Source organism: Lampetra fluviatilis, chromosome 13 (assembly GCF_964198595.1).
Source record: "Lampetra fluviatilis chromosome 13, kcLamFluv1.1, whole genome shotgun sequence".
Classification (NCBI taxonomy): domain Eukaryota; kingdom Metazoa; phylum Chordata; class Hyperoartia; order Petromyzontiformes; family Petromyzontidae; genus Lampetra; species Lampetra fluviatilis.
Genome location: NC_136287.1, coordinates 2,743,015 through 2,760,396, shown reverse-complemented (window position 1 = coordinate 2,760,396; position 17,382 = coordinate 2,743,015). Strand labels below are relative to the sequence as shown.

Here is a 17,382-nt window from a genome sequence, read left to right as displayed (position 1 = left end):
TTGCGACCCATCGCCTTTCCAAACGTTCTTCGTATGGCCGATGTTGATATTGACTGCGAAGCAACAGCTGTCATGTTACATTGAGCTGGGTGAGCCAGATCATTGCGTCAGCAGTGGCAGAGTGCATGATGAATCGCTGTGATGACGTCTTCTTGGTATTATTAAGAATCGGGAATTGAGTCGCGTTATTTGTTCCGCGGTCTGTTCTGGATGACAGCCACAGCAGTCGCACGCCGCCTGAGATTCGTGCATCAAATCTCCGCATTTGCTGCCGTTGCCACGGTTTGTGAAGTGGATGCGGTTGAGGGGATGTGGTCCCCCGATCTTCACGTAATATCAACGCCGGGTGATTGTGCTTTCTTGTCGACTCGATTTCGGCGTTCCAAGCTTCGTCTTCGTCGTCTTTATATCAAGAATTTCACGGAGCGCTTTTGTCCAAGCGCTTTACAAGAATACAAAAAATGGTACATTCGTTATTGGCTGATGGGGAAAAGGGATGCGATTTGAGCGTTAGGGAGGGATGATAAGGAAGGGTTATGCTCGGAAAATTGGGGGGGGGGGGGGGGGCGAGGTTAGGAAGGAGAAGGGGGAGGATGGCTAAAAGGTTTTAAGGAGGACAGGAAGTAAGTAGGAGAGGGATACGCTCTTGAAAAAAGACGGGTCTCAAGGGAGGAACGAAACATAGTTCATGAAGTTGTCTGCGTGATGTGGAGTGGGAGTTTATTCCAATGGAGGGGAGCCAGGAGGGGAAAAGGAGCAGAAACGTGACTGAGCACAGGGAGGGAGGGGGGGGGGGCGCTTAGTAAGGGACAATAGATATTGTGAACGCAGGGGCCGAGATGGGACATAGCCAGAAATAGAAATAAGAGAAGCGAGATAGCCCCGCTCACTGACCCTTGGGCTACACCCATCTCAAACCGTGAAAACTCCCTGCCTTAGCAGCGCTCCCACCATATATTCTCAGCAGCTCTCCCGCTATATTTCTCACCTGATGACGATTGCTTGTGTTGCGATCGAAACGTCGTGATATTGTTATCATTTGTATTATTTGTTCTATCTACGTGGCTTTACCGAAAGACCCAAAGAATATCAATTCCCGCAGTCACGAAAGCTTTAAGTGAAGATGTAAGCGAGATAGGGTGGGCCAGTCGCATGTTTTGACGGTTTAAGCGCGTGAGTCCCAAAAGGGATCGTAGCGCGACATCACGGAGCAGCATCGGCGGCTGAGGGACCTCGCTGAGACCCTCCTTGTGGACGGGGAGTCGCGTGTTTCCCACGATTCGTTGCGCCTCCCGGAGAATTGCGGCGTCAGATGCATATTAAACTTCTTTCGCACCCTACGTGGCCAACCGTGCCAATCGGAGGTGCGCGGGGGGGGGGGGGGGTAGCGCCCTGCGACAACAACCACACACACGGGGAAGCCAGGGAGTTGGGGTCGACTCGAGGGTTCCAGTGATGGACCACTGCATTGCAACGTCCGGTTGGGCATCAACAGGTGGAGTGGTGTGGGATCATTCTGCTCCGTATCGATGCTGCGCGGCAAGGCCGTCGCCATGGAGTCAACATTGGGGGGGGGGGTGACCAAATCTTCCAGGGGGTGTAGGGGGTCCCCCCCCCAGAAAAAAAAATCGAAATTTGAAAACGAATTTTCTGTCTAAAATATTTTAAAAAATCACTAACACATGGGATGGACTTTTTATTAAATGTTTCAATAATGTCTAACAGTGTATTGTATTACATTGCTCTGTTTTTACTTTTTTTTACCTTTTCTTGTTTCATTGTATGTAATGGCAGAGATTAGGGATTCATAAAGTACAACCATAACCGCAATCATATAAACATAAATCTATGCATTGTTATATGAAGACAAGTCCAGATATTGTGGCCAATGTTTAGCAAATTGTTCTTTTTATTTACATAGCATAGAAATTATATAAAAAAAAATTGTTTATAGCAATATATTGGAGGGGGGACATTTTGAGCATATTTGAATGTTGAGGGGGATGTGTCCCCCCCCAATATATATTATAATTACGGCCTTGCTGCGCAGTACTCGGCTACGGAGTACACAAGGGGGGACCATTGCTGATATTCATCATGATGATGATGATCGCTGTAATCTCCAGTGAAACTTCGGACAAAATTGTCAAAAATGTTCCCGCTTTTCGACATTCCTCCTCTGGTTTTGCTGATAAACCAAATCCATTTGTCCCGCCCTTACTGGACATCTGTAAAAAAAAGAGCTTCATAGCTCATCGGATTCCTCCAATGTAAATAAAGATTCTAATACTTATTCTGAATCGGTATATTCGCCCACGCGATAACTTGATTTGATCACAGGAACAATTGTACATAATACCTACACGGTCTAAGCCAAACGAAACTCATTGTGAATCGGTGATCCCTGGATTTAATACATTATAACAGCGATGAAATCATCGAAACACAAAAGCAATCTTGTGAACTACAAGTCTACTTTTGGGGGGGGGGAATGTCATGGCATGTGATCATTCATATCCCGTCGGACAACGGAGCGACGTAGTTATTTCGGCCCACGCGGCATCGACAACCTCGCGCCGCCAGTTGCATTAATAATGCAGAATGAAAGTAATGCATTAAGTAACGGCGGCTCGTGTTACAGCGGTCAACGTTGGACCCCCATTACAGCCGGAGCCACTCTCACCACGCTCAACAATTGGCACACGCTAGGTCTGGGAGTCACTCTCGTACACCTCTCAACGTGTTCCGACTACCGTTCAAAAGCCTGAATGCATTAGCTGCCCCCCCCTCCCTCCCCCGCCTGTCAATGTACACGTGCGACTACGGCAATACTACTTGTAAAGATGATGCACTATAATAATTATTTGTAGTATATAGTTGCATTGTTATTATGGCATTTACCCTGGAGAAAATCGGTCAAGTTAAACAAAGGGTTTCCGCACCGCCCCCACCACCGCCCCCAAAACTTTGGGATAAAACCAGCGCTAAAAGGATTCACCGTGGCGCCCAAGGCGATGGCGTTGTGTACCCCTTGCAGTCACCTGGCAACGTTCTTGTCGCCTATTGAGCACTCCATTAAGCACGTTGTGGAAAGCGTTCCAAATTCCACGCGCGTGTTGCAGCATTATTTTGTCGTCCTCGGTTAATATAACGCCACTGCGGTGACGTCGCTGCAGTGTTCTTGGCCGTGATTGTTAACAGTTTTGATTGTCAACTCCATATATATAAAAGGCAAAGTTGTGATTGTGTGTTTGTTCAAAATGTTTAGCGTACTTCCCGACATGCAAGAAACTTGAAATCTGCCATGTGGGTACTTTCCAGACTGTACACCACGCAAAAATAAAAAATACACTTTTTTGCGGCGGGGGGGGTGGGCTCAATAATGCACGATTATTTTAACCGGTCCTGGGCCTCCCCTATGTCGACTCAGCCTCAAAAGAGAAACTGGTGTGGTGTGTAAACATTGCCATTGGGGAGACAAAGGCGGCCGGGCGTGGTGAATCAAAGTCCCGGGCGAAGCCGGGTAGTCAAGCTAGTCTATTATAAAAGCCCGGCGTTCCGTTTGTCCGTACGTCCGTTTGCCCGTCAACTAAATTATAAGAGCCTTTCAGAAGGCCTGAATCAAAAAAAATATAGAAAGTGGACCACCCCCCCCCATATATAGGGGTAAAAAGTTGATCCAAGCTCCAAAATTAAGATTGATCCAACAAGTTTCCCAAAATTGTCGACCAGCCCCCACCAAAACAAAATGTCACTCCACCTCCCCAAATTTGTTATTTTAATTTTGTAGGCATATATGCCTACACACCCTACATACAATAGAGTCCTGATTCGTTTTGTAGGCAGGAGCTAGAGTAAGGCGGTCGCAGGCTGCCGACATTCCAGTTATGAAAAATGATTCTATACATTATCAGCCGTTTGATGTCTGCGCGTGCGTCATCTGTTTTAAGGAATTAACTGGAGGCATCCCCGACAGCGAACGGATGAGTGTGCATTCGCGATCCTTACACCAAATTCCATGATACAAGTGGCTTAGCATCCATAAATTTATGAACTGCCGTCGTCACGTGTGTAACTCACGCCGTGCTTGCTTTATTGTCGACGACTCGTTTCCGCTGATGGGCCCTGAGCCGGCGATGGGAATTTCACATCGCTGTGGTGCGGGAGGCAAAAGCATTGCGACTGCATTGCCACGGTTCACTGCCTCCGTGTTCCCTCTATTCGATTCCTCGCGACCCACCACGGCGTCTCTTTACGAGTTTGCAAAACCTTGAGACCTCTGCTGACACAATGTTTGACTTAAAACTTTCGTGACTGCAGGAATTAAAATTATTGGTTCTTTCGGTAAAGTCACGTAGAATTAGTTTTTTTTAAAATAAAAGCAAAAAAGCCACGACGTTTCGATCGCAACACAAGACCGCTTGTGTTGCGATCACGATTAAGTCGTGACACGCCGCATGCGCCTGATGGTTGTTGAACACGCCACGCGGGACGCACGCGAGCGGGCTCTCTACGTCACGTGGGGGGAAACACGGACGCACACAATCTCCATCGTGACGTGTGCGTCACGTGGCACGTGTTTAGCGATCATCAAGCGCGCACAACTACTTAATTCGTACTCGTAGTTTTTTCGGTAAAGTCAAAAATTAAGAGTATGAATCCTTGCAGTCACGAAAGCTTCAAATCTAGAATTACTTAATTCGTATTTGACCAGCAATGCGCACGTCCATCCGTCTCTCCCACCAGCAAAGCCAGAAAAACATGTTACTTTTTTTTAATAACACAGTATGAAATGAGGTACATTGGAATATATTGCATTATAATCAATTAATGTATTTAATTTAGATGGGAGGAAACGGGAACACCAAGAGAAAACACCCAATGCTCCATATGCATAGATTCAGGAATCCGTTCGTGCACAACCATTCGATGCCCACCTGGAGGAAGCAACGTCTTCCGATTCAAATTAGAAACGCAGCTACCCGTTTTGAAAGAGAGTATCATCCGGTGCTTTTAACAGACACCCAGCTACCCTGACGAGGGACCCGTGCCATATGTTCAGGCAGAGGTTTGTGGGCTATTAGTGGTTGCGTCTGTTTGTCCTCCCTCCCTGAAAACATTCATTGGTGAGCGTCTTCTCTCCCCGCCGTGTCGTCCACCAGCCAGAGCGGAAATCGGTACCACCTAAGGTCGTGGAACTTTTGTAATACCGATGTATTTATTTGGCCGATACAGGTGAATTACGTAACCCCACTGATTTCAGGTGGTTTTCGCGTAATACCCTGTTGTTGGCCACATAATGCATGCTAACCGTGGCGTGGCGGTCAGGTGATGGGAGTTTCACTTCCCCACCCCATCCTTGGCACCACGGTGGGGAGATCTTAACCAACTCGCCTGCTGTACAGGAGGTCCTGGGTTCGATCCCAACCCTGACGATGCCTGTATATTTGGAATTTGCATGTTCTTCACGTGGTCGTGTGGATTTTTCTCCAAATCCTCCGGTTTTATTACCTCCATATTTAGAAACACGCGTTTACAGCATTTGGCTGCTATACATTTCCACATGATAAGCCACTTCGTTGAGCCATCATTTGTGGCCAGGTCGCTTCTTAAAAAGAGCTACATAGCTCAGCGGGCCTTACCTGGTAAAATAAAAAAAGAGCTTATAGTTTATAAAGAATCTGGAACCGCTAAAGTTATGCCCACTTCTGGCGAAACCAACGAGTGAAATATCTGGTCCGTCGTGGGTTCATAGCTACCGTTCAAGGATCCACGCACACCACGCAGTTATCTGCCCAAATCTCAGGTAGCGATTAACGCTCTTGGATACATCAACGGTCGGCATCGATGCACATACAAAGATCCAACGTATAACCTTAACAGAATGTTGGGGCAAGTGCTGTTAGCGAGCGTCTATACAGGCCGGCAGGGCACACAAGAGGGTGCGTAGCCAACACTAGATAAACACACACACCCCATAGCCCAGCTAATACCGCATTACATCATCGCGAGCCACAAGCTCTATCCACGTGGTCACCATCTCTGATGGTTGTGCGATGGCACAGTCCGTCTCACGTCTGCACATGGACTCATCTCTAGAAACGATTTCATTTGACCAGATCAAGCCCCACTGAGCTGTCAGCTATTTTTCAGAGGCGACCTGGCCATACCGTGATGATAGCTCACCGAGGTGACTTACATTATACCATCACACGTGGGAATTTACAGTAGCAGCTGAATCATCTCAACGCATGTAATTTCTAAACATGTGGAGGGCAACACCACGCGCCCACGGAGAAGAACATGCACACCCCGAATACACAACAGGCATCGTCAGGGTCGGTATCGAATCCACGCACCCTCCAGGCATGGTGAGATCTCGCACCCGCGGCGCCTCATCATCATCATCTCATCGCTCCAAGGACGTAATTATAATATATATTGGGGACACACACACACACACCCCCCCCCCCCAATATTTAAATATTGGAGGTTAAAAAAGAAAAAACAGAGCAATGTAATACAATACACTATTAGATATTATTGAAATAAATAAATAAGTAAAACCCGTCCTATGTGTTAGTGAATTTTAAAAACATTTTAAGCAGGAAATTATTTTTCTAATTTAGATTTTTTTTCTGGGGGTGATACCCAGACCCCCTGGAAGATTTGGTCCCCGCCAATGTTGACTCTACGGCCTTGCATCGCTCCCACCTCCACACTGGTTGCCTTCTCCGGTGCCATCTCCTTTGGCTTCCGTCAACAAGTCTCGCCTATCGGTCATCATGCCTGCTGACCATAACGGTTCCTGCCAAAAGCCACTTTAGCTCCCTTAACAGTCGACATGACGCCGAAAGCAGCGCTCCACGAGCCACGTGCTTCTTTCTCCCCTTGTCCTCTGCGTAATTCCAAGCATCGATCTCTCCACGTGTACTTGCCCACTTATCAGCCCCCCCCCCCACCAGTTTGTCAGTGCTCACGTTAACAACCAATATGTTTAACACGTAAATCAAACTAATGACATCTTACACAGCAGTGCTATCGCTCCGTATTGGGTTTTTTTTTCTGTTGCACCTTTCGTAATAAAACTGCAACGACCCAAACCTTGAAGCTAGGCAAAGGGTTAACGCAATGCCGAGCGTAATGCAGTGGAGGACGCTTCATTGCGATAGAACCCGTGGGATATCATCTAAATAGACCTCAATTAAAGTGAATGGTCTTCCTTTAATTGGTCTCTATGAAAGCGAATGGAGGTCGCTTAAGGTACAGCACCACACTTTAGCGTGGGGGGGGGGGGGGGTTCCTTAATTTCCCAAAGCGGCCAAAAACGTCACACTTAGACGTGTTGTTTTGAAAGCAAAGTGTTTATTTTACTATATCATGCAACTCCAAGTTGTTTGCAAAGGGTGGCAGTTTTGTAAACGTATTACTAAGAAAACGACATGTGTATATGTACTGCCCAAGGCGTAATACTATGGGGACAAAAAAACAAATACGGGACTGGTGTTAGCATTGGCGCACACAGCCCAAACCAGAAACAATAATGGCTACGACGTTCATCATTAGCGCTGCCTTTACAGCAGAAATAATAGTCGAACATTTCTGGAAATGGCGCGTATTCACAATAGAAATTTTGTACTGGCAACATGAATTTGCCGTGAAAGCTTTCACGAGATTAAATTATCCGATAACGGTGGCATGATGGCACGGAATAAATGTGCGTAGCTGATTGCAGTAAACATCGAATCGTAGCAACAAACACTGGATAACCTGTGTAGTGTCAATGGTAAACGTGGACAATTCAATCACTTAAAAATATATTCCTACTTTTAAAAGATACCGTACATTTATTGAAATGTGTACGCAAGAATAATGTAGCATTTATGCCGAAATGTATGCAATGTTACCTTTATGAACTGATAATACACAAAACACATGACAGTCGAGATGAGGCAAAATAAAACGATAGAAAAATAATAATCGATCCACGGACTGAATGATGCTCCCAAATTATACCAATTCATCAAATTTTGAGGCTGGTTAAATCATTACACGCCGACTAAAATGGTGCCATAAAACACTTATGTACTTACTGAAAGTAAACCATACACGCAACCTAATGGTACTAAAGCACTCTTTGCAACTGCTGCCAGACCCTCTACCGAATATATCAAAATCAATATACGCGTAAAATAATTACGTGGCGTCACGGTGGTTTGCAAGTCATAAAATAACAGACAAGTGTCCGCAACTCGGCAGCATTTGTTTAACTTGCTGATGACATTCAGAAAAAGAGAAGAAAAAATCACCAGAGGTTGCTTCGACAAAACAATGCGTCTCAACATCATCATCAGCAGCCGTAAGCTATTAACTGTTGCATGAAGATCTCTCCCAAAGCTGTCGCCGTATCTCATGGTTTGACGATGGCAGATGCACCACCTGTGCCCCCAACTGTGCCAACTTGCTGTGTTTTAGTCGCCCGGCGCTCCGCCCGTTGTGAGCGTCACTCCTCTGCCCTCCGTTGTTGCTGGAGGACGACTGCCTCCATCTGCCCAGTAGCAGCGTCCTCCACGAGCCTGTCCTACCCGCTACGCACACTTAAACACACAAGCTACGCACCACGTTGCCTTGTTGACATACCCAATGCTGCCTATGCAGGGCTATATTGAGATGATGCAGTTGACCCACATGGGTGGATTATCTATCTGGAGTGTGTAAACACACAAAAAAACATAACAGGACTTCGAAGCGTCTATTTCCATTATGAGCTCGTTATAATCAGCTATTCATTCGCAGGCCGTTCCAAGTCCACTAAAAAATAAAGGGTACTATCAGCTCTGTTGTATACACTTGCAAGGCATGTCCGCTTCGTTTCGTTATTTGAGGCATTTTATATATAAACCACAAATATCTGTTCCTTCCTTCAGCTCATTAGCAATGATGGGGCCAAACAAATTGCCATTATTCTTTCTTTAGCCAGCATCAACGATTCGTTCACTCTCAATCCTTTTCTCTTCTTGAACTTGTACCGCTGCATCTATCCACCTTGTTTGTCCATCTTTCCCCAACTTGCCTTTCCTTACACTTTTGTTGTGTGGCATCGCCAAGAGAGGGCCCTCCTGTGCGGGCTCATTGCAGGAGTTGTTTTCAACAGACAGTTTTGGCCACCCCCTTCTTCTTTCGTATGGCTCAGGGGTTGGCAACATGCGGCTCTTTAAGGACCGCATTGCGGCTCTTGAAATAACGAGTTTTTTGTTTGTTATACATCCCGAATTCGAACAAAATGTCTCTTCTTGTTATTTTGGTTGCCCATGCCTGACCATGAGAGTCCAGTTTACCATGGAAAGCCCAGTTTATCATGGGCAGGGGTCGCAACCCGCGGCTTATTACGCACTGCTTCGTAACGATATTTATTCGGGGTTGTCTCGGATTCACGTGCATTGCGGCCTCTTGAAATATAGAATTTTTCTTACCAAATTCGAAATGACTCTACTTGTTATTCGAGTCGCCGACATCTGGAATGGCTGATGACGTAGATGCTGAGCAACGACTACAATTTCACATTCAGGTGGTCAGGCCAGACAACCGCATCAGCAGCCACCCTTATATATTCCCCGTCTCAGTGTGGTCCAAAGGGCTTATTGAACCAAATATAATTCCTGCGATAGATTTCATGGAATCAGAGGTTCCAATTGAAGGGCGTTATCTATGTACTTAAATCTTCCATAAATTGGACGCTTAACCTATTAAATTTGGAAACCACCTGCAATTTGGGAATTAAGAAATTACACGGATCATAATTGTTCGTTGCACACTTTGTGTGGTGGACAACTGCTGAGCAAGCAAAGGTTTATCATTAGGGCATTCTGCAGCAAATAATTGTAAAATAAGTCTATTTTACTGTGTATATGTGTATATTTATATTCACCCTCAATACGAACTAAACATAAAAAAATATACATTTCAATATATTGCAACTAAACTGCAAGCCAAAGTACAAAACATCCCATGGCTGGGTTAAACAATGCAACTCAACAACTGCCACCATATCCATGCACATATAAGTTGAAATTGTGACTGCAGACTTCACTCCCTGTGTTTTGTAAACAAGAGGTCACATAGCAAACATTGTGCTGTGGACTGGAGAACTCGACGTCTGAATGTGCTCTGTATGATTTTTCTCGGGGACAATCCATGCTTACACAGATGCAGGGACTGCGTGTGTCACGGACAAATCCCAACCACCCTTCAGACATGCTGTGCGCATAAGCCCTATCTTAATAATAAAAGCCTACCGCATAAGTAATCACTATGTTTATATTTGTAAATAAGGCGGTAAACAGCTAATATGCTTCACCAAAACTGCACGGTTGTATCACGTAGTCCTTTACGTAATCCAATTAACAAATATCTTGTAGATATGTACCTAGGCTGTGTGTTCTGGGGTGTCCAGCACGACTTTTGAACTTCATTAATGAGAAAATAGACTTTAAAGCTAAGGTCACGTGTGCCATTATGGGACTTATACCAGTCTTCAATTTTAATTCAATGTTAAAACAGCCACATCAGCAGAGTGCTATCTATTGTAATGATCTTGAACATTTGTATTTTTTCTCATGAATGAAGCTGCACACTCAAAAGTCACCGGTGAGTGAAGTGTTTGCAAGCCTGGGACATCGCCTTGAAATGTATCTACAAGATCATGGTGCCACGATGGTGAGATATTAACTACCTCGCCTGGTATGAAAGAGGTCGTGCATTCGATCCCGACCCTGATGCCTGTATATTTGGAATTTGCATTTTTTCCCCGTGGTCGCGTGGATTTTCTCCAGGTCTTCCGGTTTTTCCCTCCATATTTAGAAACACGCATCTAGAGTATTTGGCTCCTATAAATGTCCACATGATATAAGCCAGTTCGTTCAGCTATCAGTTGTGGACAAGTCGATGTTGAAAAAGAGCTGTATAGCCGAGTGGGCTTTACCTGGTAAATTAGAAAAATAGTTCAGTTTGAGATAATGTTTTTTTTTTGTTTAAATTTCATTTGAATAGGCTCAAGCAAAATCATATTAAAATTAGCAAAAGCTTCCAGCTAAAACCCACGGGAAGAATACTGCAGCGGCATGACCATTACTCCACAAAACGGGGTAGGCCACGAGAAGGCTGTCATCTTCAACCACCCGAAACCATGAATGCCCATGACTCACGCAAGCCTCCCGGCAATGCTCCCTCAGAAATTAAGGCCACGAAGCTCCTACCTGCCACAGGTACACGAGTCGCAAACGCGCCCAGAACCGGCCGCCAAGATCCACCCCGAAAAACCGGCATGGAAAACCGTTTACTCAATGCAGGAAGCGATGTAGGACTTTCGAAATATTTTTGGCGGGCCGCACGCGACCGCACACCTTAGCGTTATCTCATAAAGATGCGTTAAAATAGTGTGCGTGTCGACCGACTGTCGATACGTGCTAAAATCAGAAACACAGTGTTTCCAGGTCGAATAATATATTCCCTCTTTTAGTACCCGATTTGTGCGGCCAAGATGCTTGCAAGACGACAATCATTGTTTTCGGGGCCGTTTCAAAGTATTAGGTCTCACGTAGCCGCACAAAATAAACCTGGGGGGTGGGTACGGCCCACGGTTGGGTGGGGGGGTGACAAGGGGTCCCCCCCCGCCCCCGCCCCCACCGTTGCCTGACCCTAGAATATGGAGGTGAAGAGCAGGTAGCAAAAGCAGCAGAAGGTGACGAAGCCAATGAGCCAATTGATGGAATAGACGTAGATGATGATGCGGTCCATGTCCAGCCAGCCTCGGCTCTGCTCCTCATCCTCGTCCAGGCGGAAGGCGTGCGGGAGGTGCCAGCGCAGCTGCGTGCCGGGACGCCCGCTAGCTCCTGCAACTCGGAAGGTTGTCCACGATTAGCGCTGTCAGGCGGTGGCACACGGGCGGCGTTGTGGCGCTGTGGGGTGTCCTCCCGAGCTGCCTCCACGAGAGGCGCGGAAACAATTCCTGCCTTGCGCGATTTGATGAACCGTCACGATTCGGGGTCACAATTCCATTCTAGAATGTATTTATTTTTTTTCGTCTCGTTTGCATAAGACATGTACCCCACGGATCAATTCATAGACTTAAGCTTATTCTTACACTCATGACATGCACCGAATGATGCGTAAGAGCATCAATTATTTATGATTTGTGCAAATGATATGCTAATGCAACATTTATGCTAAGGATCTGCACACGTTTTATGCTAATGCCGCATGCATGTCAGAAACGATCATTTGTATTTGTTTGTATTGCATTGTTTTTCAGTACCCTTTGGGTATATCGCAATATGAATTTCAAAACTGACCATGAATCGCAATCATTTATCAAATCACGAGGGGTTGCAAAACATTTACATACTTTTCTGCGTGCAACATAGAGCTGCTTGTTGCTTGGGGTTCGCAGCGTTCTTTAATCAACGAACCGGAATCACACAAAATCAGAAAAGCCCATGTCGGCTGTTTCTTAATGGCAGCTTTGGATCTTTAAAACGCACGCAAAAAAACACAAAACACAGTATTACAGCGTGTGCTCCGTTCATTGCCCTGTCATTTATTGAGATTTACGCCCAGGATCACGATAATCCGTTTGCAGCGCAATCGTTTTTCCCGCTATAATCTCCATTCCGGATGAAAAATGCCACTCAGGAATAAGGGTCACGGTAAGATTCTCTCTCGGTTTCCCCGTGACGAGAAAATCGCAAGTCAGGAGGCTAATGCTCCTAGCCGACAAGATGAGCTCTCACAGTAGTTGGCACCACTGCCGTGTCTTGCCACGTCTCACCCTGTTGTTTTCGGGCTAACTAATTCATTCAGACACCGCCTGGTTTGAGACAGTGACCCAGGACAGCGGCAGTTTCGTTCCAGCATTTTCACATCCGTATCACAGCAATGACAAGTAGTGATAAGATAATTGGTTTTTTACCCTTCTATCTGGCAACAAAACTGACACCTTTTTACAAGGAGTCATGTTTGCATAGACCACAATACCTGCAGTCATAATACAAACAAAAGAACATAACTCTGATAATGTGCACTGTCCTTGAAGTTGATTGGTCCACACCCGAGACAGCTTTCCTTAGAGCCTAGTCTCACATGGGTTGGACCAGATGACGCCAAAAGGCGCACAACTCAAAAAGGTGTCAGTTTTGTTGCCCGATAGAAGGGTAAAAAACCAATTATCATATTTTTACTGGCAAATGAGGTTCCCATAAAGTAGTGATAACTTAATAAAACCATCCATAGTCTTCGACATTTAAATTATAGGCGTTTACAGGTGACTGCTAAAAACTTTTGCAAACGAGATTAGATTGTTACTCCGAATCTATTACTGTCATGCTCTGGGCTATTGCGCACACAAGTAATAACGTTAGCGTCTGAGCCACTCGCCATTTAGTAGTTCCGCGAGTCTGTTCATTAGCTAAGCAATTACACAAACAACGTTGTGCAATGTTAGGTTAGATCTGTCGCTTTCACTTGACATTGCACTGCGAATGCTAAAAGCTGATGCATATTACACTCCTATGCTGCGGTGCAACAAAGCACTGGTTATAATTACAACGGGACTGAACGCTCTGCTACAATATGCTGTAATGAACTACATGATCAAAATGGCGAGTATGAAATTACTGCAGTCCACAAGACACAGACCTTCGTTCAAGGGAATATATGCAGGATGGTGTACGTCTATTAAAGGCGAATCTAACAATTAAGTGAACCAATGTTCCATTAGAAAGCTCATTTTGCCTGGCGTATGCATGCCCCACTATACAGATCAAAGCAAAAGTAACTGCTGGGAAATAGGATCTCATATGACATGGATAGGAGGTAATGTATTTCTCTTCGAATGCAACACTATTGAAAAATAATGCAAATATTGACGCACACAACCCACGGGCAGTAATTATCAGGGTGGGCGTTTTTTAAATCATTTGTAAAAGTATGGCAAAATTACCTGTAATGCGCAAAGCTATGTTCTACTAGTTTATGCGCTTACACCGAGCTCAGTTCTACCTCGGCCTTAGTATGCTATAAATATTTCCATTCAGTCGAGCTGAATGAAAGAGTTTAGTCGAAGCTTTGAAGTAAATTCATACATAATTGCTTTTTGAAACGGAAAATTTCCATCGGTAAACAAAGGTAAGCTTTGTCGTCAAATCGACAGGACACATCTCGCACACACGTGGACGAGCGCATAATCGTGCACGAGGACCTGTCGGATGTAATGCGTGGAGGAGAGACTCAAATTCAGCTTTGATATTACGAGTTGTGTCTCACGTAAAATATGCAGAAATACACGTACAGTGGCACTGCTTGTGTCCCGTAATGAAAATCTCAAGATTGGAAAATTCCCTAAAATTAAACAGCAAATAAAAACAATCTGTATCTGTCCCAAGGTAACCACTGTTGCTCAAGTCTTTATGGTCAGAGAAATATTAATAGAATTCTCACTGTGCGGGGTCACAATTCGAATCAATAATGTACTACTTTATAAATCATTGGTACTGTTTAGTTTGCACTCTCAAATTGTTCTGTTTCGTTTGAAGAATGATGTCCTCTCCAGTATTAGCCAGTTCCATGCATTCGATTTTGTCGGTGCTGCTTCGTTCTCTCACACATGATTTGAATGACGTATCGTGAGCATAAGAATCAAGGCAGTGTTACATGCCTAATAAATATGGAACCTTCAATCCGCGAACATCTTCCAAAACTACGACTGATAATTTATTCACTGAACAAACAACTGTGAGGTGCCAACAAGGGCTCATCCACTGCGTCATTTAGCTCTCTATCTGCCCCTCTCGTGGGCTGAAATCTTAACTACAGAACCACCGCATGCCCTGTGTGATGTGTGCAGATCCATCGCACAAGGCTGGCGTGGGCTGTGCGACAGTGCCGTACCTCTCAGGGAGGCCATGATCGTGCGCAGTCCCCCCTGCCTTCCCGGGAGGGGCCAGTCCGGCCCGTGCAGCCTTAGGTCGGAGCGCTTGCGTGCCACATACGCTCGTGGGAACAGTAGCTTTGCCGCATCGTCAAGGGCTGCACAGACCACACAAAGACAAAGATCCCCCATGTAGCCTCAACAGACTGGTGGGAAAAGTGCCATTAGCCAGCACTTATGAAGGCCGGGGCAGCACACGAGAGGGTGGGTGGCCAGCACCACGCCCGGCCGCCTTTGTCTCCAGAGTTGCGATGTTTATACACCACACCAGGTGCTCATATGAGGCTGAGCCAACCTAGGGAAGGCCCAGGACCGGTTCAGATAATCGTCGCTGGTGTTGATCGTGAGCAGCAATCAAACTCGGGTCCCTGGGTTTGTAGCGCAGTGCGCCCACCGCTACACTATCGCACGGACCACACACACGCACAACAACAGCCCCTGATTAGCCTCACAGAAAAAGAGCTGTTAGCAAGGATCTATGGAGGTCAGCATGAAAAATTACCATCTTCATCAAACTGCCTATATATAATACATAGATAGGCATGCATATAGACATACAACAACCAACGTTAACCACTAAGTGGCAGTGACGTCACCACGACACTTGTGCCATGCTAGGTGCACTTTGAGACCACGTGAAGTGCCGAAGGCCCGCTGGCAAGAGGTCAAGGAACAGACCCAGATGCCAAGGATTGACTTGGATGACTGGCAGATGCACCAACTGTGCTTCCCACTGTGCCAACTTTCAGCCATATACAGCCGTAACAGCTGTTGGGGAAAATGCAGCTAGCAAGCATCTACAGTGGAGTACGTCAAGCACTGCTGTGTCCGCATACACAAAGGATGCAAAATCTCCGGACACAATCTACCATTGAGGTTCACGACCTCGAATCGTGACGACGCATCGAATCGCCCAGAGGGCAAATCAAGCTGTCCCTATGGTCGCCGTTACCCGGCTGGTAGGTGACGCGGCGGATGAGGACGCGGCAGAGTGGGCACGGCGTGCTGCCCGGGTTGTCGCGCGCCAGGCTGCGGAGGCACGTCTCGCAGAACACGTGGCGGCACGGGTGGCACAGGTAGGGGCTGCAGTAGACGTCCAGGCAGACGGCGCACGTGTGACCCTCCATCTCGGCGTTGCCTTCGCTCTCCTCCGCCGTGTCCCCGTCGCGATGGGCACGCTGGGAGACGGGAAGCGCCGTGCGTGCAGCGGGCGCGGCGGTCATTGCGCGACACGTAGGGACACGCCTGGGCAAGGTGGCTCGAAAGCCAGTGGTGAATGACAACATTACATTACATTTTATAGCTTATGAAGTGTCGAAGAAACGTAATGCTATGCTGCTTGAATGTACCTCGGATCAAAATATTAGGGAGAAATTAAATGGAAAACAGCATCTTATTTCAGACTCCACACGTCTCCCATAAATCCCAATACAATCATTAAATATTTTACCACTCTCCTATGCAAGGTATGCAGCCATCACTTTCACAATATCAATTCCGTGTTTAGAAGTAAGAGGTGCATTATGGATGAGAGGGGTATCAATAATCGATCACCTTGTGCTGCTGAAATTATGCACTTCCAAAAGGCTGTGTGTCTGATGGGTCACATAAAGAATCCTTTAAATATTTAAGTGGAGAGACAGACGTATGAAAGGGACATATATTGTCTGCTAATTTATGTTATTTATATATTCCACGACGCTCACAATTATTTTTAGTTATTTACTGTATTATATAATGTTGCATAAAAATAGGAACCACATCGTAAAAAAGGGCCCTTGCTTGTAAGATCGGCCGTTTAATTGCATTTATTCAAGCAAACCTGACTGCTCATGAGACAATGCATGTCGAAAATGGTCCAGCATATTGCTTGTATTTGAAACAACGATGCTGATATTATGCACTTCCAGAAGGCCGTGCGGCTGATGGGTTGTATAAGATATTTTTTTATTTGTTATGCGGAGAGACGGATATACGAAGGAGACATGTTATCCACTTAATCATGTTTATGTTATACATATTTGTTAATTGATAGTGCAGTGGAGTGGTAACGCGCTGGTTAGCACACTAAACTCCAGTTTGATTTCTAGTCACAGCTACCATCAGTAGCGAGTGATATCAGACCTGGTCTTGAGTGCTCTCAACACCAACCCACACTGACCAGCGTGGTTATCGGTTTCACAGCGCAGTGAGCTAACCAAAGCGCCACCGCCCCACTATTACTATAAAAGAATATCAACTAAAAGCACACTGTTTTTAGATATGTCCATATTATAATGCTACCTAAGTTCAAGCAGTATAACATTACATTCTTCCATGTTGCACAATATGTATAATGTAATGCTGAACATGTGTGTTTTGCACATTGGTGGTGTGCTTATCAACACATGTTAATGTAC

The 17,382-nt window shown here is 45.7% G+C and overlaps 1 protein-coding gene across 2 annotated transcripts in view; it reads right to left on the bottom strand.

Moving 5' to 3' along the window:
• Positions 1-2,326: 2,326 nt before the first annotated feature.
• RNF180 (ring finger protein 180) overlaps positions 2,327-17,382 on the bottom strand; it is a 29,664-nt gene continuing 14,608 nt past the window's right edge. Inside the window, exons 4-6 of one of the 2 annotated variants that reach the window (XM_078862010.1) lie at positions 15,936-16,161; positions 14,944-15,081; positions 2,327-11,891 (exon numbers count right to left, since the gene is read on the bottom strand). In XM_078862010.1, the coding sequence (XP_078718136.1) occupies positions 11,698-11,891; positions 14,944-15,081; positions 15,936-16,161 (558 nt within the window). In that variant the 3' untranslated portion in view covers positions 2,327-11,697. The remainder of the gene's footprint in view (positions 11,892-14,943; positions 15,082-15,935; positions 16,162-17,382) is intronic. The other variant, XM_078862009.1, reaches the window with a different exon arrangement.